Here is a 22,490-nt window from a genome sequence, read left to right as displayed (position 1 = left end):
GTTCATTTACTCAGAAAATATGAACAATATATTGAGTTGTCCACTGACAACTGGGATTTTACTCAAAAACACGGTAAATGCAAGAATTTAATAAAACATAAGGACTAGTCTAGTACTTGTTGAAAGAAAGCTAACGTGACACATACTACCATCAGAGTGGTTTGTAGGGCTCAGAAAACTTTTCCAGTTAAGTGTTATGTAATATACATGCACATTAAAAAAAAAAGGAAGAAAAAATTATTGAAAACTTATTCAGGCTTGACATTTACTGAATACTTTTATATATGTTCAGACTTAATGGAGGAGAAAAGGTAGCTGAGTTGGTTTTGAAATTGAGTACTCACTATTTACAATCTTGTCAATCTCTTTAACAAGGAATGAACAAGTATGCAAACAATTTACATATTGAAAATTGTAAATTTACATTAATAAACTTTAGATTACTTTAAAAAGATCAGAGCCTCAAAAAGTCTGCAATGAATCATAGTGCAGGGATGCACTAAATATCTTGGAATAAATCCCTGGTTTATAACAGACCCTTTTTTTCTTTTAATGGTATAGTACCTTTATTAGTCACCTCTACCACTATGCCTGCAAAATTCAGGATGAAAGATGCAAAAAGAAGATTAATCTTGAGTCTGGCAAAAGGAACTTTTCCATGATTTTCTATTCTCAGTGGTTCATCTTCTTTTACCTGTATAGTGTTCTGGCCATTACAAACAGGAAGAATATTTGCAGAGTAAGTTACTTACTCTTTGAGACATTTTCTGCTTTATTCCTTCACACTTCACATATGTGCCAGAGCATTGCAAGGAGTCTCTAAGTTAAAGTCAAATATAGTCACACAGCTTTGTTCAAATGTCATAAATGCTTGTTAACTGCAAGGCCAGTCATATAATTATGTTCCAATAACTTACAGACTTTATCATGCCAAAACATCATGAATCTAATGGATCATTTAAGTCCATTAATGTGGAATGAAGAGTCCAGATAAAGAAGTATATTCAAAATGAAAGAGCATTCAGCAGAAAATGACAACTTCTGTATCTTAAGATGTGCATTTCTTATTGTTTTCTTCACTGTTTTTATAATAAAATTGATAGTTTAAAGAAAATTAGAATAAGGTTACATTGAAATGGGTTAATCTACTGGGTTTGTTGATTCCAGAAAATAATGGAATTTGCAGTGGTTTGTTCATGCTGACTATTATGACAGTACATTTGTTAACAGAGAAAATTAATTTCTATCTTATTTTTACAGACGACAACATTAATAGGTCTTCTGAAGACAGCTAGACTGCTGCGTTTGGTGAGGGTAGCACGGAAATTGGACAGATATTCAGAATATGGTGCTGCAGTTCTTATGCTCCTTATGTGCATATTTGCATTAATTGCGCACTGGCTTGCTTGCATTTGGTACGCCATTGGAAACGTAGAAAGACCTTACTTGTCTCAAAAGATTGGCTGGTTGGATTCTTTAGGAGAACAATTAGGAAAGCATTACAATAATAGTGATGCAAGTTCTGGACCATCCATCAAGGACAAATACGTCACTGCACTTTATTTTACCTTCAGCAGTCTAACAAGTGTAGGATTTGGAAATGTGTCTCCAAACACCAACTCAGAGAAGATCTTTTCCATCTGTGTCATGCTGATTGGCTGTAAGTAGTTCTACCATATTCTTTCTTTTTTTCTTCATTGTTTAAGCAAATGACTTAACAGTCTAAGCTAATAAGATTACAAGCATGCAGCCAGAAGGGCAGATTCCCAGGGAAAACAATGTTATATGCAAAAATATGTTGTGACTCGTGCAGTCAGGAAGTAAAGTTGCTTGACTACTCCAAATCTGTTATCCAAACTGTCAGAAATTTTGTGTTGTGTATCAGTGTCTGCAGTGTCCTGTAGGGTAGAAAGTCGAGTTTTGAGTGGATTTAGGAAACTATAGCCCATCATTTTTGGATAATCATAACTAAATTTAATTTGTTGATTTAAACCCCAAACCTATAAATGTATGTGTACCTCCTTAACTCTACCCTTTGTTCAGAACTTGTACATAACCTTAGTTCCTAGTTCTTAGTTCTACCAAAGTCCTTAAAATTAGATAAACCAAACTTAAAATGCTCAATTCAGGACTACAAACTCCAAAGATAAATATTACCAACTTGATTATAAATTAATATTTAAGCCTCATCTGCTAACTGAGTTGGAACTGATACAATCAAATCAATAAAAAGGTTCAGGTAAATCAATTTCACATCTCTGAAAATGTTACTAGTCTCACCTGAGCTCTTTAACATTAAAAGTACATTATAAGAACTGTTGCATCATCTGCAAAACCCAATATGACTTAAGTAAATTTTGTTTCTATTTAATCCAGCATTAATGTATGCTAGCATTTTTGGAAACGTATCTGCAATAATCCAAAGACTCTACTCAGGAACTGCACGGTATCACATGCAGATGCTGCGAGTAAAGGAGTTTATACGCTTTCATCAAATCCCCAACCCTCTGCGGCAGCGACTTGAGGAATATTTCCAGCATGCATGGACATACACCAACGGCATTGACATGAACATGGTATGTTGTTCAGTTTTTCAGGCACGGATGCTGGGGAATAGATAAATGCGTGAGAATTTAGAAACAGATTGTAAGTCTTCATTATTTATGAGCCATAAAAGTACAAGCTTAAGATGGTGGATATATAGCAATTATTGAAAACCAAGCCATTACAAGTTTGTCATCCAAACATTTAACTCCCTAGATTATTACCTATATATAATAAGCTATACCAGAAACCTGAACACTCACTGTGCATAGGAAAGCTTGAGAACTGCCGTTGACTACTATAAGCTTAAGCCAATTAAAAAAAAAAAAAGTGATGGGTTTCTTATTTCAGGCATAGCTGTTCCAGAGTTTTGTTTGTTCTTTGGCCTGATTTTCCACTTCCAGTATCAAACAAGAGTACCTTTTTTGGTGTCTATAGATTTACTTTTCTATAAAACCTGTGGAGATCAATTCTTTTTTAAAATCCTATCATGTAATCTAGAACAAGTACGTTGAGGGTGGGTGGAAGAGAGGACCAGGCAGGAGGATTAGCTGATCTTTTCAGAGTGAAATATTCTAATCATAACATAATCTGAACAATAGTTCACTTGCATTCGCAACTACATAATTCAGCACTGAAAGTCAACACAGTACTACCAACTGTTTAGCAGTCCACAAAATCTCATTTCTAGGAAATGACAAGGTACAACACTCATAATTTCTGTTTTTAATAAAAAAACTGTAAATGTTTCTTGTATAAAAATATATTCTGTGGCCAGCTAAAAAAGAATAACAATCTGCTAATGAGCAAAAATAAGCATTTATATTTCTGGCTTATTTTCTGGAGACAGAAACATTTTTTCTCAAAAGCTGACATAGGTTTGAAGACACTGAGAGCATTGTATATCTTAAGAATCTGTGAATCTGTGTCTCTAGAGAGATGTTTTCCAGAGCTATTCTGAGTTATAGAGTAGAGACTGCAGAGGTCCCCATAAAGCTGGCAAGACAAGAAAATCTATACATTTTTGTAACAATTTAACTAGACATCAACATCAAAATTTGGACATAAATTCAAACATCTTCCATGTGGTATCTATACATATATTTGTGAATGACTGTCAGAGTGGTACACTTTTATGCAGTAAACAGAAACAACGGTCTCAATCAAAAGATTTTATAAAGCTGAATCACTGACAGCTTGACTTTATGGTTACCATTAAGTAAAGCAGATTTTAAAACTAAGACAGCAAATTAAATATACTGGGCTTCACCTGCCACTTCCACGCATCCCCTCCAGAGGGATACTTGTATAAACCTTTGCTGGGGATTACTGCAGTGGAAGGCAACATCAGTAGCTTCATCCTGCGTGGCACTGAATGGCCTTAATCCCCCTCTGATGGCAATGAGGTTGTGGGATACTCAGCACTTTGCGGGATCAGGCCCTTAAACTGCAGGTGGGTGGAGCCTAAGCCTAAAGTAACTCACTGAATTATTTCTGAAGATATTACAAAATCATGTACACCTTAACTAATTCATTACCACTAATGGATGTACTAAGAACACCTGTTTCACTTGAAATAACTTGAAGTAACTGAAACTGGATGTTGTCAGGTTAAATTTTGCATAATGCAGGAACTGCTGTACTGGAATTAGTCCTGGACTTGTCATTAATGTGAAATAATAAATAAATGGATTAAACAGCCCATATTCTGCAATATGATTGTGAGGCAGTTTGGAGGCTTTGTTTTAAATAAAATGTGGAAAAAAAAAATCAAGCTTAGTACCTTGTTTTGTTATATTTTATTTCTTATTCTGTTCACATTTTTATCCCTCAAATTTTATGGCAGTCGCTTAATTTTCTTAAAAAGGGAGTTTGAATATATTACACTTAGTGCAAGGATAATAAAAGAATTGTGTGATTTACGTTGTACTTATGAAAGATTTATCTCTTTCCTGTCTGCTTCATACCTAAATACATGGAATAACACCACCCACTGGTAAGAGCAGGAGGTATTTATATCAAATTTAATTCCAGTATAAAGTGTGGAGAATATCCATGTTATCTGTCGGGTTTAGAGCTTGTTCAATGCTTTCTAATTTTAATTGTAACTCTTTGCATGATGAAGGGGTAGATAGCAAACAGAAATAATCCAAGTAGAATCAGATGTGGGGCAAAATGGTTACTAAAAATTAGACATTAAAATTGCTAACCTAACCACATTTATTAATTGCTGTTTTACCCCACAACTTAAATCATGCTTCTCTGCCCAAAAAAGGTCATGTGCATATTGGTTTGCATTAGGTAGTTGCTCTGTAGGAATGTCACTCTGACAAAGTTGCCATGCTGATCATTCTGCATTTTCCCTTGCGTGAATGCTCTTGGTTCAAACCATATATGCATGTTAGCACAAGCACCAATGAAGTTTTCTTGGCTGTAAGCCATGTGCATATGAGATGGACTTGCATGTGGTATTAACTTAATTTTGCATGAAATATTTGCATTTACATACCAACAGGCTAATACTGTCCTCAGACAAATACGTTTGACTCCTGCCAATATTTACTGGGAGTTTTTTGCAAATATCTGAAGGCAGAATTTGATCCAATGTGTCTTTCTTTCTAATTTCATTACAGAAAACTGAATAAAATTCAAAACCTCAGTCTTCTTTCTCCTTTGCAATTTGAAATGCATGAAAAATTTACATTTTTATATATATATGTACATGCATTGTATACACACACACATATATATATAAAAATAATATTAGACATATATTTCAAAAGATGCTTTTAATTATCATCAGTAATATACTTAAGAATTCAGGAACAGTAAAAAAAAATAAAAAACCAACCAACTTTTAACCTCAGGAATAATACTGTACTGAGACTAAATAAACTTGATTTCCTAAACAAAATCCTACACTTAATATTGTAAACCAGAATTTGGTACTTTACACTCATTTGAAATGGCTGAACTTAAAATTAGCTTTAAAGATCTGCAGGTGAAATATGCTGTGAACATTGTTCATTTGTTCCCTTCTGTTTCGTTTCTACATCTCTTTGATTATGTTTCATTGCATAATGTATTTTGGCAAAAACAGTTCCACATAATTACGCATGGACTGGATAAACAGGATTTGGGATTTATTTTAATCTGGATAAAAATATTGAGTCTATAGAATAAGCATAATTTAAATCATATCCCTGTGGTATACACTGGCAAAGTTAAATTACAAATATTTTACAATGTATATTGTTTCATGAAAGGTGTCACCAGTCCCAAAGATTCAGACATTATTTTAATTTTTTAAACTATCCTGTTCTGTTTTTCCTAAACTCTCTTTGCCTTCTTTTCCCCCTTCATTTCAATGTTATCAGTCCAGCGCTGATAATAGCATGTCTGTGATGCTTACCCCACAAAGATGACATATTTAGTGTTTGAGATCCTTTTTTAAGTTATGCATGTGTTTTTTACAATCCCCACCCCCTTCTTTCCATGGATCTTCTGTGCATCTGAACAGCTTTATTGGTTTATTTTATCTTTTAAAAGAGTTCTAAGAAGTAAATAAGTGGGACAAGCATTGGAAAGTGTTTTTAGTCAAATGTACACATTAATTAAAATTTTGGATATGGGAAAGATGTGTTTTTATCTTGCATTTTACTCAGTACCATGAAAGGAGAGAGCAAGTCAGAATTTTTATGCATAAATTTATGGAACCTTCTGCAAGTATCGAAGCAAATGGCCGGTTTTACACTTGTGATAAGTTGTCTTGGCTACAGTGATCATGCAAGTACAGCAGAGAACATAGCAATCTTGAAGGTTCAGAGCCAGTAATGCTACTGTATCAAATAAAAGGCAGGTTCACCATTGCTTTGGTAGGGCTTCCTTTGCGAGAAATTAGCCACTGGTCACGGGATGACAGCACTACATTTGTTATTCTTGTTTTTGCCCCCACGATGATCACTTCTCATGACTAAAATGATTCTGCCAATGGAACTAGTGCCAGCAATATCTTTGAACCAGAGAATTAGAAATGTAAATTAAAATTTAAAAAAAAGCAAGGAGAAGTTCCTTATACCATCAGAAGATTAATCCAAATTAGAAGCGTTTGGAGCAAAAACTATTAGTAATCAGTTAAACAGAGGGACTATGTAATCATGGTGGAAAGTGATACTGCTATTTGTCTATATTCACAATGGAAATCATAAGATGTATAAGCCTGTCAGAAAGTAGCTCAGATATGGTTAGCTGTAAAGCTGTTCTTTCATTTTCTGTAACAAGACCACTTAAAAACATGAATGCCTTTGTTTAATCAAGTTACAGAAAATAAGACATCATAGGAAAATAAAAAAAGAAATGTTTCTAGAATGTTAATCTATTTGCAAAGCGATCCTTTACAGTTTCTAACTGCAATGTATTTTGTGGTCTAACATCTCAAAAACAAGAGCAATTAACAGTTTTTCAACTATCATTATATTTTTGGAAAGACATGTATCAGGTCATCTTCCAGCTTCTACAGATATTAAACTTTTCTGTTGATGAAGGGGTCAACAGTCAAAGAAACTGCAATAATTTTCTGTCCTTCTCACCCAGCAATGTATCATTTCTCAGAGATCACCTTTCAGATGTATTCAGAAATTGTAATAAGATTATAGATGAAGAATGATCCACTGCAGTTCCAGTAATTTCAACATAAAAATGTCACATAAATCTGTGTCATGGCAATAATTCTTGATAAGGTTGTTAGACTTCAAATCTCACTGAAAGGTGAGTTAGCTCATCATCACACACTGATTCTCTTCTCTCTCAACTGTTGTAAGGAACTCCTTCATATCCTGGGGAAAAAAATAAAAATTAAATCTGACTTTGCAACATTTTCCTGTATGAAGATGAGGAATCAGCAGAAATAATGCTTATTCTGTGTGGACCCCAGGAGCTGCTGGAATAGAATTATTGCCACGTGTGACCTTGTTCATTCTTTTCTAACAGGTGAAACCTCTTTGAAAGGTTTTGGCCTTCTGCTTATAAAAATAGTTCCTCTGTAATTAACTATCACAGAAATAGTAAAGTCTAAATTCTTTCTAGAAATAGATACTAGGCTGAATTACAGAAATGTTTAGCTTAGATGAAGATGTTATTAAAATCAGATATTTGTGACAGAACTAAATCCCACACTACTCTTTCCGTCAGAGGGAACAGCTACTGGGAGACAGAGATCCTAATACAACATAAGCGCGGTGCAATTTGTGCAGCTAAAGAGTCTCAGATTAGTGCTAAAATTATGTGGCAGAAAGATAAAAATTAAAGACATAGGTTATTTCACCAAACATATGAATTAATTTCACTCATTCCTACAGAACAAACAAAGACAAAATGTTAATTTTGAATATAAATTCCCACTAGACTGAACCCTTCAAGGCATGGGGGTGCTCCCTGTAATTAGTTCAAAACTTATTATTTTATAATATATATATTGTTCAAGAACTTTATTCAGCAATGTGAACATATCCTGAGATTACATAGATGAGATCCAAAGAGAGACTAAGTATGTGTAGTCTATGACACAAAGTATATTTATTCCCACTTCTTTGTAGCTTTAGCTGCTCAATATTTTTTGCTGGGTTAATTCTTGTGTGGATCAGTTTCTCAAACCATTTCACAAGGAGAGATCAAGACAGGGCAGGAATAAACAGATAATGCAGGAAGGACCAGAATTCCTCTTTCAGTTTATGCCATCTTAAATTGTCAGATGAACCTGAGAGTTTACCTTTATCTTTCCCTCTATAAGCTGGATACTTGCCACTCATAAAAAGTCTGACTGATTCTAGAACAAGAAAACCTTAGTCAAAATGAGTTTCAACACACTCCGAGAAGACCCAAAATACACCAGAGCCCTCTTCTGCTCTCTTCAGCTGCTGCCTGGCATTTAATGTTTGATCCCACTTATATTTCACAGAGCAAATGTATGACAGAGCATTATATGCAGAATTAAAGGAATATCTTTGCCAGACTGCAGGGACTGGAGCTTAGACTAGGAAAGGCTGAGAGAGCTGGGACTGTTCAGCCTGGAGAAGTGAAGGCTCACAGGGAATCTCATCAATGTGAAAAAATACTTGAAGGAAGACTGTAAAAAAGATGGAATCAGGTGCTTTTCAGGGGTGCCCAGTGACAGGACCAGAGACAATGAGCACAAACTGAAACAGGAGGTTCCATTCCAACATCAGGAGACACTTTTTTATGGTGAGGATGACTGAGCACTGGCACAAGCTGCCCAGAGAAGTTTTGGAGTTTCTGTCCTTGGAGATACTCAAAAGCCATCTGGACATCATCCTGGGCTACCAGCTCTAGGCAGCCCTGCTTGAGCAGGGAGGCTGGACAAGATGAACTCCAGAGATGCCTTCCAACCATTCTGTGATTCTGTTGGTGTAGAATGTGATATTTCTACATTTAATGACAATTATTGTCACTAATATCCTGATATCTTTCAGCTTCGATGCTTTCTAAATATTTTTTTTGTGGGATAGATGTTAATACTTGTTCCAGAGTATATAATACTGAGGGCAGAAAATCTAAACATTCTCATCAATCTTATCATGTCTCCAGACAAAAAAAAGTTATCATTGCCCCAAACATTTACTAGTTGTTGGAAGTTAGAGCACATAAATGTCTCCAATTCTGTTGTCACAAAGATGTCTGATACATGTATGACCGATACTTTGTTGTCATCTTGAAAAAGACAAATTAATGAAGCTGGACTTCCCCTCCACTTATGAAAGACCACATTCTTCAAGACAACATGAATCACGTCCCGCTATCCTCACCAGACTTCAGTCACTCATTCCACATTTATGCTTCACTTCTGTCTGAATGACACTTTCCTCCTCTCTAAGCATGCCAAGTAGATAAACCAACATTATTTGATGTGGAATAAGTTTTATTCCAGACAGGAAGAAACAACTGAACAACTTGGACTTGATCAGCTATCAATGGGAGACAACCGGAGTCTATGTCACAGAAGCATCACAATTGCTTTTCCTTTTTTTTTTTTTTTTTGGTTTTTTGTTTGTTTTTTGTTTTGGGGAGGGTGCGGACACTGGTTTTATAACTTGTTACATGTGTTTTTTAGAAGATCTGTGTCTTTTGAAATATGCTTGAGTTCTGATTCCAAATATGAGAATCCAAGATTTTTCTCCCCAGAGCCCAGTGGAATCACTGTGGAGGAGATATTGAGTGTAATAGAAACATGTTAGGAAAGACAGAACAATTGAAATCCAAAATTGTACTCAATTGATTTATTAGTTTTGGATTTGTCATTGAAAATAATGCTATTTAAAGAGCAATTCTAGCTTTATCATTTTCAAAAAATTATTTTGAAATTTATTTTCACACTACCTAGCCCTGTATTCATGTAATTTCAATATTATGTTGGGTTTTAGTGGTTTAGAAAAGTGTATGTTAATTTTTTTTCTGTTACATTGGAGTGTGACTTCAATGTGTTTAAAGACTCCAAAAGCTCACAGCAAATGAAAAGAAGTGAAACGCAATATTTAGACTTTTATTATTTTAAGATAATCTCATGACTTTGAAGACTGCATGGATGATTTTCTAATATTTAGAATTGTCAGGACGCATACACGTAATGTATTGATGTTGATTGCCACATTGTAAGAATGTAATTTTCAACACAACTGTTCCTGCTCTACACAGACAAAGGTCTCTGTGAAAACCAGATACTTCCTTATTAACACAAGCTAAAAACTGATGAATAAGAAATATTTTCTCAAAGTAATGAAACCCTGAATATTAGGAAGGTACATGTAAGCTTGGGTTGGCAAGATGTTGTCTGTACTGCACAACATAAAACTTAGTTTGAAAACATCAAATTCTGTATGGTGTCAGCTACTGGACTTGGATTAAATACTTCACTATATACAATGTGTGTGATATGGTAAGCTTCTTTTAGTAACGTAGTATATAGCAATATTTTAACAAATTTATCTTGAATGCAGCTTCTTTCTTGCATTTCTAAACTTGTGTTAGTGGAGTAATCTCCAAAACTTTGTTGGAAAATAATGTTATTTGGGCACTTGTCTTCCTTCTAGACATTTGACAACTGTGGTGTTAAAGAGTGAGTGTTCTTCCTCTCTGATGTATAACAATTTTAGAGTGTAAGCTCCATGGGGCAGGGACTTTTTAATCACAGGCACTTGAACAGAGGCTAGTATCTTTCAGAGCTTATTGGCATATAAATAACTATTAACTAATATGCAAAGATTTTAGAACAGTTTCATGTAAGTATAAACAAATTATCAAAATAATGTTTTCTTTAAAGAAATACCCAAAGTATCTTCAGAAATATAAACCAACACACATGGTCTGCACGGTTTTTGCTTAATGGTAAAGTACAATCCCTTGATAAATGAGATAAGTGGAAGCTGATGTGAAAAATTAATACCATTTACACTAAGGCTGTGCTCCTGTCTTTCTAACAGTTCAAATACCTTTTCCTGTAAGTAACTCTGAATTGAAAATATATTTCCTCTTTTGCATTCTATAAAAAAATGGAGCTCTTTTATATTATAGATAGATACATAGCAAATTAATTCAAAATAGGTCTTTTTTACTCAAGTGACTAGAGAACAATTTCAGCATAAAGACTTGCACTTCTTCTGCACCTTTATCGCTGACCAGATTTATTTGGTTATCAGTATATCAATCTTTTTTCAACACAATTACATTAAAGTAAAAAGAGTAATTGCATACTAAGCTATTTCTAGTGGGGTGATAGATACTGGAAACAGACTGGCACCACAGAAATTTTTCATAAATCATATTTTCTTTTGCTTATTGTTAATGCTGGCTTTTTCTGAGGATGTATAACTTTCATGTGGTGATGCCCTATAGCTCATAAAATTTTTGTACCTATGTGTGTTAAAACATTGTTTGTTATTTCACAGCACTGATTTCCATTAGCAATCATAGAAACATTTCAACTCAGTTAAAGGTACTAATACTTCATTTGTAAATCATAGCCTGGCTTGTGTGGACAGAAGCTTCATATCAGATATGTGTTCATCTTCTCCATTAACAAGGGATTTGAGTTGTGAATATCTTTATGCAATAAGAGTAAGCGCACAGACCTTTATTGTGCTGAAGTAAGAATTAATATAGCAACAAGTGATGCATTTTGTATATATTTTTTTCTGTGCAGAAATATTTACTTGTTTGTAGAAAAACAGTGGAGAGGATAAATATGAATGAATGAATAGGCTGGTCCAATAATGAGAAGACACATCCTGATCACATATTCACAAGACGGGTAGAATCAGTTCCTGTTTTCTTCTTAGAAATATGCAACAGATGTAGGCAGTACCAGGGAAAGCACATGACCCAATAACATCACTGAGAGTAGATTTAAAGGATTTAAAGCAGGGGTCCTCAAACTTTTTAAACAGGGGGCCGACACACAGATGAAGTGGCAGGCAGTCATCTGCGGCTGCTTCATTTCCCCCCCCAACCCCTGCCGGGGGTGGGGGTGGGGGGGTCTATAAATACCAGGGGCCGGATTGAGGACCCTGGGGGGCTGTATCTGGTCCGCGGGCCGTAGTTTGAGGACCCCTGATTTAAAGGGAAGAAAGGGTGGTGCACAATAATATATCACCCATTCCTTAACACAGCAGGCAGAGTCACAAGGTGGGCAGTACTCCCATAGAAGCCAGTAGCAGAAATATTTATAGATTCTAAAAGAATCAGAAATAATATGATCCTAAACAATTTAGAAAAGCTCACACATAATGACCATGTTGTAAGTAGCTCACTTTTCTTCTTCTAAACAAAATTAACATGTTACCATGGTACCCAAGAGGAATCCCATGGTTCTACTTCAGGCAAGCTCCCATTGTTCTGAGTAAGAAATGAGCAAGGACCATAGCAACTAGCCCTGTGGTTTGCTGAACTAATCATCTGCCTATGTAAATCTGCATAACATCATTGTTTCAGTAGCATGTGTTGCTTTTTCTGATAAAAATCTAAGTCCTACACTTATAAAGCAGAATAACATGAAAATCCCATTAAAATGCTGTCTTTTTGAAAAGTATCTGATCTTGTTCAGAAAGCTCTCATTTTACAAATGTCATGGTTATTTCAGCAAAAACTTCTTTTATATTAAATGTGGTACTTTTATGATTGATAAGAAGGAAATAGACATATTAGTCCAAATAGGTGAAACTCGGTCAAGACTCTCCCCTTACCTGCCTTGCTATTTTACTGCAGTATATTCATTCATATACCTTGGTACCATTTCTTGAAATGAAAGAAATCTTAATAATTAATTTTGTAACCACCACATACATTAGTATTCACATTGCATAAGCTTCACAATGTAGATTACACTATGCACTTGTTGAATTGCAGTACTCCGACAGCTCTTAAGGCCACCTCTATTTCTATGCCACTTCTTTCTTTCCGTCCAGGAAGAAAACATAAAAATTATATAAAGCAACTTTCATAACATTCACATTAAATCTTTATGCTTGTATTTCCAGGTCTTGAAGGGGTTTCCAGAATGCTTACAAGCTGACATTTGTCTGCACCTCAACCAAAACTTGCTTCAGAATTGCAAAGCTTTCCGGGGGGCCAGCAAAGGCTGTCTTCGAGCTTTGGCTATGAAATTTAAGACAACACATGCACCTCCTGGAGATACTTTAGTGCACTGTGGAGATGTTCTCACTGCTCTTTACTTTGTGTCAAGAGGCTCCATTGAAATCCTTAAGAGTGACATTGTTGTAGCCATTCTTGGTAAGTAGATTACTACAAGGCATGTTAAAAGAGTCATGAGATAAAAAAGAAATATCCATTGTTGTTCCTGGGGAAGGAAATTTGTTAACATTTTGCTGACTGTTATTTAAAAGCAAGAAGAGAAATATTTGTTTAAGGAGCAAAGTCTACATTATTGCAATAATTGATGGGAAACAAAGAACCCATGTCCTCGGATACCTAAAATACAAGAGCAGCAGTGAGTCAGATTTATCCCTAGGAAAGTGGTAAAGCAGATATCCAATTACTCCAGTTCTTATTATGCTGCAAGAACCAAAGTCAAGGACACCCTTTTCTTGAAGAGTGTATGAGGGTACTGAGGCACACAGATGCCCTATATGCTAACCAGAGAAAAACGTATCTACTTTAGGCATTCGAAATGTCTCCCAGAGGTTTTCAGGAATGTCTGCTTCTGCCCACTGAACATATAGAAAAGGAAGGGAATAACAGATTAAACTGATCTAGATTGATATTTAAGTGTAATAACACCAGCGTTTCCTCTGTATTTCTTATAACTTGTTCATGTTTGCATAGTATGTGGAGTTACTTGTTTTCTTTCCCAGTGAACATGGCTCAGAGCAATGTTCAATCCAGCTGGGAGCTCACCTGCAGCTGGTGATGATTCTTCTGTGGAACTAACAAGACTGCATCAGCTACAGCAATTTTTAAAGTAAAATAACTAAAACCCTACCTAAACAAGCTACCGTTTTGTTTCTCCAATTTAATATCAGGTAACAAGAATGCAAAGAATAATTGAATAGATGAGTAAGGATTTTAGTGTATGGAAATGTACACCAGCTGTAACATCATTCATATGTTCTCCTTTATGTTTATGATCCACTGTAGGAACTTACAGCCAGAAAAGCAGCTGGAGCAAAATGTGGACAGATAGCATATGTTGCTATTAATCCACCTGTTACTGATTATTCTGCTAGTCCTTTGCAGGCTGGATACATGAGCAGAGGTACAAAGGTGTGCCTACAGAAATCCTTCCCCAGGTTAAGATGATGTTACCATGATGATTTGTCACCTCTTGCTGTTGCATCTCATCATCTGGGCCAGCTTTAGACTCAAGAAAAGTAGGGACCATGCAAGTATAACACTGAGATTTTTACTTGCCTGTGTGGAGTGTCTTCCCCTGATTATGAACAGTGTGGTTCATCGAGGATTTCATCTCTTACATCAAAAACACAAATTTCTGTAGCACTCACAATCAAGAAAAGCTGACAAATTTATGAACTCATTAATTTCTTCCTGAACCAAAGATGCAGACTGGTCTTTTGCAGCAGAAACCCAGGTATTTGCAGGACGATATCTCTATATTTCTTCCAGCCCGCGGCTCCTCACACCAGGTGCCACAGTCTGGAGTCCTGCTCTTCCAGGGAAAGGTGGTCCAGACAGAGAGAAAGAGACAGTTGGGCACAACTGCTTTGCGGGCCCACATCTGTTGCACAACCCATGAGGCAGGAGCCTGCCTGGTAGCTGGCTCCCGTTAGTGAGTCTGTGGTAGCTTGAAGAATCTGCTAAAAAAGAATAAAGGATGATAGAAATGAAAATTACTCTGCAATTAAATCACACAGACACCTAATAAAGAATATCAATACTTAGCAAAACATTTTTACTTAATTCCTCTTTCTGAAAAACCTACACACAGAGATTGACATAGAAAACACTCAGAGTTTTGTCTCTGGGGTTGAAAAGACTTCAGTCAGATAGATCTACAATGGATGAAGTTTCCACCCTTAGCAAGTATTGCAACTTCATCACAGAAATCAGAGAGTTCTGAGAAATGTTGGTTTTGTCCCCCAGTTTTCCTCAACTCATCAAGCACTGTCTGATGCTTCTGAGTAAGGTCTGATCAGTACTGACCTGACAACAGCAATTCTGGGCCAGATTCTTAGGAAATACAGTGCCTGTGGACCTCATAGAATCTACCACCTCTCTGAGCTTTGCAGGCAAGATACAATAATACTGTAATCGTGTCAACAGTTGTGTTGTGGAGAAGGTATTAATGTGCCTTGAATAGGAGCTCTGCATTCATAAGCATTAAGGCCAGAAGGACTATTAGATTATATGGGGTAACCTCTGTTACATCACTGATGCCTGTTACATTTCATACCTTTAACCATCTGTTGTGCTTAATGAACTGTGTTTGATGAAAGAAAAGGGTTTTGGTCTGAAGACGTAATGAGATGAAGAAGTCATCACTTTTCTTAGCAGTTTATTTCCATAGTTAATGATTTTTATTGTTAAAGATATGTACTTTATTTCCAGTATAAAATTATCTTGCTTCAGTTTCTTTCTATTGATTCTTACTATGCATTCCTTATCATATTCTAGAGGCTTTTAGTACCAAGTAATTTTTTCTCTATATAAGGATATATGCAATATGACCTTACCTCTTAATCTTCCCACTGATAAGCTAAACAGACAGTGTTCTTTAGGATTCTCACTGTAAACCAGCCCTTAAATTATTTTTTGCATCTTTTAGTTGTTTGCTTACTCAGTTTTCAGCTTCCTTTTCAGAAAATGGAGAAATCAGAAATACTTGTAGTAACCTAATGCAAAAGCCACAAATGTTTAACAGAGGCAAAATCACCCCTGTATTCTTTTTTACAAGTCTATCGTTTCTCAGTTGCTATGACCACTGTTCTTTTCCACACGTGTTTTTCTAGTTCCCCCACCAAACCCCATTTCACAGCTAAGCCCTGCAGCCCCTGGTTTGGAGCTTATTTTCACCAGTCTCTGGCTGCAGCTGTTCTGCATTTGTGAAGGTTAGGTGCAGATTTGGGGAAAACAAGCAATTAAGTAGAGATAACAATTTTATAAAACAGGTACTGCGAATGTGTCAACATTGATGGAAAGAGTTGTAATAGTATCAAAACAGAGGCAGCTATATTTAAACAGCTTCTTCAAAATAAGTTCTGCATCTTGGAAGTTTTGCATTCTCCCTGCAAATATAAAAGCTAAGTCATTTTCTACTAAAATATATTTAAAGTATGTTCTGTTTCTTCATGCAATTCTTACAAAATGAGATTCCAGGCCAGACAGCTCCTGGACTCCAGTGAACAACAAAAATCACACCTTCATGATCATAACAACAGGATTTAAATCAGCAAATGTATTTTTACAAGAAAGGACAAAGGAAACTGCTCTAGTCATGCTGTTTTGATGGAACTGAAGAAAAACTGTGATGAAACTAGATTTTCTGTTCACTTAATTCTGTTTTATGCTTATGTAACTTCATTGGCTTACATAATTTTACTATTAATATTAATAATACTTTTGATTTACAATAACATGTGCAATGGTAATCTGATTGTGAAACTTCATGTAAAATCACATAGTGATATTATACACCATTATCATAAAGAAATATATCATTCAATTCAATGGCTTATGTTTAAAATAATAATATCCATCTATTTTTTTTTTCTGCAGGCAAAAATGATATTTTTGGAGAGATGGTACATCTTTATGCAAAACCAGGGAAGTCAAATGCCGATGTGCGAGCTTTAACTTACTGTGACTTACATAAGATCCAGCGAGAAGATCTACTGGAAGTTTTGGATATGTATCCTGAATTTTCTGATCTCTTTCTCACCAATCTAGAACTGACTTTTAATCTGAGAGATGAAACTGCGAAGGTATGTGCAATAACTGATTCTTTTCCTTACTATTGGGCTGAATCTGAATCCCACAGTAACAAAACTTGAAAATAGCAATCGAAAAAACAAGGTTAGCAAAATTAAAAGCTAAAAGCCTGAGGCTAAATCCTATTTTTAACAAATATACTCACCTGATTGCTCCTACTGAAGTCGGTTTAACTCAGCAGAAGTCAATGAAATTATTCAGATGATGTTAATCTAACAGGATTTGCTTCTATATTTAAATAGTATTAAAGTTTCAGCCAGGGGGATTTCAGATGTTTTGTTAAAGTCATGGAAAATATGTTTTTTTCAGATGACTGTAGCCTGGGTCACCACAAGGGGAACTTTTGATACTGAATTTAATTGTACACCCATAAAATAAAGACAAATCAGCTTATCCAGATTCATTCTGTGTCTAACAATAGAAAATATTTAATTGTCTTTCAAACACGAATTGCTAATTCTCTTATTTTGTACCCTACCTTGGAGGAGACTAAAAGCATACAAGGGACTTCTCAAATGTCATTCAGTCTTCAGATTTGCAGGGATTTCTTGGTCTCTTTTTCCCCCAGCAACTGTCCTAAGTGTCCCCTTTTGCACACATTGCATCTTCAGGAAATCAGAAAAATTACCAGCGTTTCCTTATTTCAGACTGCCCGGGTCTGTCTGAGTTGGAAAAGAAAGGGGAGGTTCAGCCAGAAGGGGAGAGGGGAAAGGCTATTGCCCAGCTGGTGCTACTGGGGTTAACGCTGTCCCTGGAAAGCTGCGGCGTACACCAGCACTAGCCATCAGACATGGACTGCACTGCCCACAGAATGACTAGTTTACATTTCATTATTTCTGAGATAGTGCTGTTCTGTGGGTTCTGTCTAAACTTTTAAGAAAAAATGGAGGTTCCGTGAGAAGGCACTAGCATAATTCGCCCTTCTGAGAAACAAGGAGACAAAGAAAATTAAGTTTGGGGCTGTAAATCATAGGGACATCTTTGCTAATCACATGTGGATCTTTAATTTAACAAATTAAAACAAATATAAATTCTGACAAGACATGTCACTTCCTTTTATACTGAGCTTTTTTTTTAATAAAAGAGCATTCTGAAAATAAAAGACCAATTACATTCCTTACTTTGAAAGTCATTCTTTTGTATTTATTGAAAAGGTCATCATTATTAATTGCATGTGAAATACAAAACAGTGACTTTATAGTCTAGTGATAAATTTAAAACTGAAAGTCCACATATTTGAAAAAATCCTTGAGGTTAAATTCACATTAATGATTTTAGTCTGAGCAGTTATTTCCTGCAATTATATTATCATCAATGTTTTATCATTATTTTTTCCTTACATCTGAGAAAATTGAAACAAATATCCATCTTCTGTGTGGTGGCGTAGAATACACAAAGCAAGTCCTCACTGTTCATGTTCCTTAGAAATTTTTCAGTTGTTACTTGTTACTGCTGTACCAGCCACTAAGAAAAAATCACTAGACTTCCCAGAGACAGGGAAGGGAGGATAGGCTCTCCCATGCCTCTGAGCTTACAAAATCAGTTTTCTCTAGCAATTCCACTTGCTTTCCACTGTCTATTGCACTCCAGAAAATCATCCCCTAAAAGAAGTGATGAGCACATTCTGATCTTCAAAACATCACTCAGATCCACATTTCTTATCTGAATATGTGCTTCTGCCTCCACTTCTGCTCCTGTCCTCCTATTAATGTAAAAGTGCCTCTATCCTCCTGCAGTTGCTCTACCAGTGAGCCACCACTGAAGCACCTTAGCCACCAGGTTTACAATGAAGGGAATAGAGAAAACGTAAACACTTCCTCCTTCTTTCCCTCTGCCCTTCTCCCACATGCAAAACTGCTTACTTGAGTGGTATGGGAAACCTCACTAGCACAGGGAAGGGAAGTAGGTTGAAGCCAGTGCCATGGGTATGTACACCAAGAGCATAACTGGTTTTATATCTGCTTATTTGTAAATTTCTCAGTTTTAAATTAGTAGAAAGACAAGTTAAATGTATTATGTATTTATTACGGCAAAAAAAGCACATCCATCTTCTGTAAGATGGATAGAAAAAGACAACATTTTGTTCTGGTATGGAAATAAGTAACTGAATGAACAGAATCCTATAGAGAGGAAGGGAGGGTGTAGAAAGATAAAATAATGAGGGGTAAAGTGTCTGTTGTTAGTCAGTCATATTTATTGTTGTAAAATGTAACCTTTATAACCATTACCATGTAGTTAAATATAAATGTAATTATAATCAGTTACCACATTACTTCTTGCAATACTATGCATTCTGTGCCAGAGGTTATTTAATATTTTTTTTCATTTATTTCTCTAAGATCACTTAAACCACATTTGTGCAAGTTCAGGAAGCTGATAACACATGAACCCATGTCTTTCTATGTAAACTTCTTATCAGGATACTTTTGTTTCATCATCAAGCTGTGACATTTTTGGGTTTGCTCAATCTGCATGAAGTTTTTAATGTTAGCATTGAACAATACCTTTAGCTGGGCATGGAGAGCTTGATGCAGACTGACTTGTGTAATATTGCCTTTCTTAAAGCTTGAACATGATTAACAGTCAATCATCTATTGAAAACCTGCTTTCTTCAGATGGGACTAATCTGTCATTGTGTTTCATATTTCATTAATCAAGTCTGACCTCGTAATAAGATCACAAACTACTAATGACACAGATGGAGATAACTGCAAACTTCGAAGACGGAAATTGTCCTTTCAAAGCGAAATAGAGAAAGGTAATTAACTTCATTTCTTACATTAGGCAGCACTGCATTATTCATTGGTATTTCACTTTGTAATGTGGGCTACATTAGGGTCCCATGTTGGCTGTTACTGTAGCAGCTCTTGAGAACAGCTGAGCAGCAAAAACACTCTGTGCATTGTCCCCTAAATGGTTATGAGGATACTAGGTAATCTAGGATTATTGTGGTCCATTATTATTAATGATTGTTGTTGTTGTTATGATTGATCAATTATTATTGATCTAGGATACTAGAGGATATGAGTTTCACCATTTCATGACTTCACACCTATCAGTGCAGAGCTGTTCAAACACTAAGCTACCTTATTGCCATTGGTATATATATGTATATTATCTCTTAAACAATATCTGTTTTCTGAGACACCATGTTTTAAGCTGTCTGGAGAAGCTAGTCTATTGGGTTCCTTATTAGCAGCATTGATTTTATTTTCTCAGCGAAGGTCTTTGTTGAGCTTGATGTGTTTCTCCCTAGAATAAAAATATTTTGTTTTCTGGACACAGTAGATTCATCGTACTGAGATTTTGATTCATGTGGTAATGTGTAAATGGTTGTCCTGGCAACAGTTCAGGTAACATTTTCTGTGCTTATGTTTACCTTAGAGGCTTTGGGGAGTAATCCTAATGAAGGAAAATTCAGTGAAATATTAAACTATGTCACCAGTATTCAGTACTGCTAAATACCAGGAATATAGATAGTACCTGTGGTCAGACAGCAACAGTCATGAAGACAGCTAAACTGATACTCACAGGATTTTCATTTTTATGTAGGGAAAGCACAATTCCTTGAATAACATCACAGTTTTATGGTCCAGTGGTTTGTCTGACAAATTAATGCTTCTGGTATGCCTGTCTTTCACACTCCGCAGTAAAACACCACTCCTAAATACAGCATAATACCAATTTATAGGGTTGCAGAGTAGCTGATAATAAATGGGAACACTTTAAACTTACATAGGAGGCATAACGCTCCATGAAGGAATACTTTAATCCAGAGTGTGGCTACTCAGAACAATGACATTGCTGTTTGATCAAAGAAGCGTCTTTAGGGCAGGAAGCCAAGACTGACAACAAATCTGTCACGAAAATGTCCCAATGAAATATTCAATCTGCTCTTTACAAAGAACCTGTTGACAGAGGCACTTTGCCTGAATAACCTTATTTCTTATGAAAAAACATATGCTGCCACCTAAAAATTTACAGAATTTCAATGTAATTGAATGTAATTCAGAATTACAAATAGGCTTGTCAGGTGTCAATGTGGTACCAAGCCCCCTAGGTGTTTATGGTTCTTGCCCAGTAGATTACACTGAACATCCTGTTGGAGACATTTATTTGCATTACTTTTGAAAGAACATAATTTCCCACAGTTTTGTCTTTGAAAAGAAAAGACTTTGCACCATTGGGGAAGAAGAGACAAGACTGACAAAAGCTCCTTAGTCTTGGTAATGACTGGATAGTATGTGGTAATGTCTAAGTTAAACAGAATGCAGTACATTGGAAGTGCATCTGAAGAGAAGATGCAATCATAAGAGCCCTTTGCTGAGAACTGAGTACACTTTTGCCCCACTGGCTTACTGGCCCTCTCCGGTCTCTGTTCAGATTCTTTGTATGTCACCATAGCCGCAACAGACACCTCATAGTCACAGACCTTCAATTCACTTTTCTATGGCCCATCCTACATCCTGCATGAGGTTGTAGAGCACTAGAGGTTACTACTGGCTTGTAAAGTAATATTCTATTGATTTCAACACTACTTACAAGGGGGTGTGGCATCATATTTTGATTCAGCATAATTAATCTATAATCATAAATATTTGGGGATGATCCTGCAGGGTGCCTGAGAAGAACTGGAGTAGAAAAGACAGAGTTCCTGAACACACAGCTGGCAAATGCATTTCTGGTCGCTGTATTCTCACAGATAAAAAAAAAAAATGTTTTAACCTTCATATTTTGATTTCAGGACTACATTTTGAACAGGATCGACACACACAGCTTTCTCACTCCTATATTTTGATATTTTGATATTTTAAATGTCTCTAAATTCTTACTGATTTGTAATTATTAAGAGGTGGGAATTGCTCATGAAATGGCCTTCTTGCTGGCATTCTTTACTTTCAGCTGTTGAACCACTAGCATATTATGCAGCTTGAAATTATATTGTTTCCATCTTTAGTGTGATCATCAGCGATTTTCTCCCTTTTGGAGTGCTAAAAATGGGATTGTGTTATCTCAGCCTTTAGTTCATGCTAGCCTGATTTGGACCTTGTTGCCATGGTAACTCTTCCTGCACGAGTTTTATCAGGGGTTAAACAAAATCAACACAGCTCTCCATTATGCATCTGCAGTTAGTACCACTAGTTTTCCAATTCCATGCAAGACCTTGTCACTCCACCTATTCATATTTTCACCATTTCTCACCTGTGTCAACAAAACTGATCTTAGCTATTACATTGGGATCTGCTATAATATGATTTTAAAGGGTACAAGGCTACTTGAGGGACCAGATGGTTCTCTGGTTTCCAGAAAGGACTGCAATACCACAAGAGGTCCCCTGCAAAAAAATAACACACACACACACTACGTAGATGCTTATTCTTGCTCTCGCCCAAAAGAAATTCATCACAAGTCTTTGAGAATACTGGATGATATACCTTGCACAGGGGCAGGTGCAGCCGTAGCCAGTTGCCATAGAT

General features: G+C 36.0%; 1 protein-coding gene across 1 annotated transcript in view; it reads left to right on the top strand.

Annotated features, from left to right (window-relative positions):
• KCNH7 (potassium voltage-gated channel subfamily H member 7) overlaps positions 1–22,490 on the top strand; it is a 236,540-nt gene that overhangs the window by 190,406 nt on the left and 23,644 nt on the right. The window contains exons 8-12 of the mRNA XM_037398689.1: positions 1,261–1,660; positions 2,377–2,576; positions 13,089–13,341; positions 16,801–17,006; positions 19,672–19,771. Of these exons, the coding sequence (XP_037254586.1) occupies positions 1,261–1,660; positions 2,377–2,576; positions 13,089–13,341; positions 16,801–17,006; positions 19,672–19,771 (1,159 nt within the window). The remainder of the gene's footprint in view (positions 1–1,260; positions 1,661–2,376; positions 2,577–13,088; positions 13,342–16,800; positions 17,007–19,671; positions 19,772–22,490) is intronic.

Source organism: Falco rusticolus, chromosome 8, assembly GCF_015220075.1.
Source record: "Falco rusticolus isolate bFalRus1 chromosome 8, bFalRus1.pri, whole genome shotgun sequence".
Lineage (NCBI taxonomy): Eukaryota > Metazoa > Chordata > Aves > Falconiformes > Falconidae > Falco > Falco rusticolus.
This window is presented reverse-complemented; position numbering and strand designations above follow the sequence as displayed.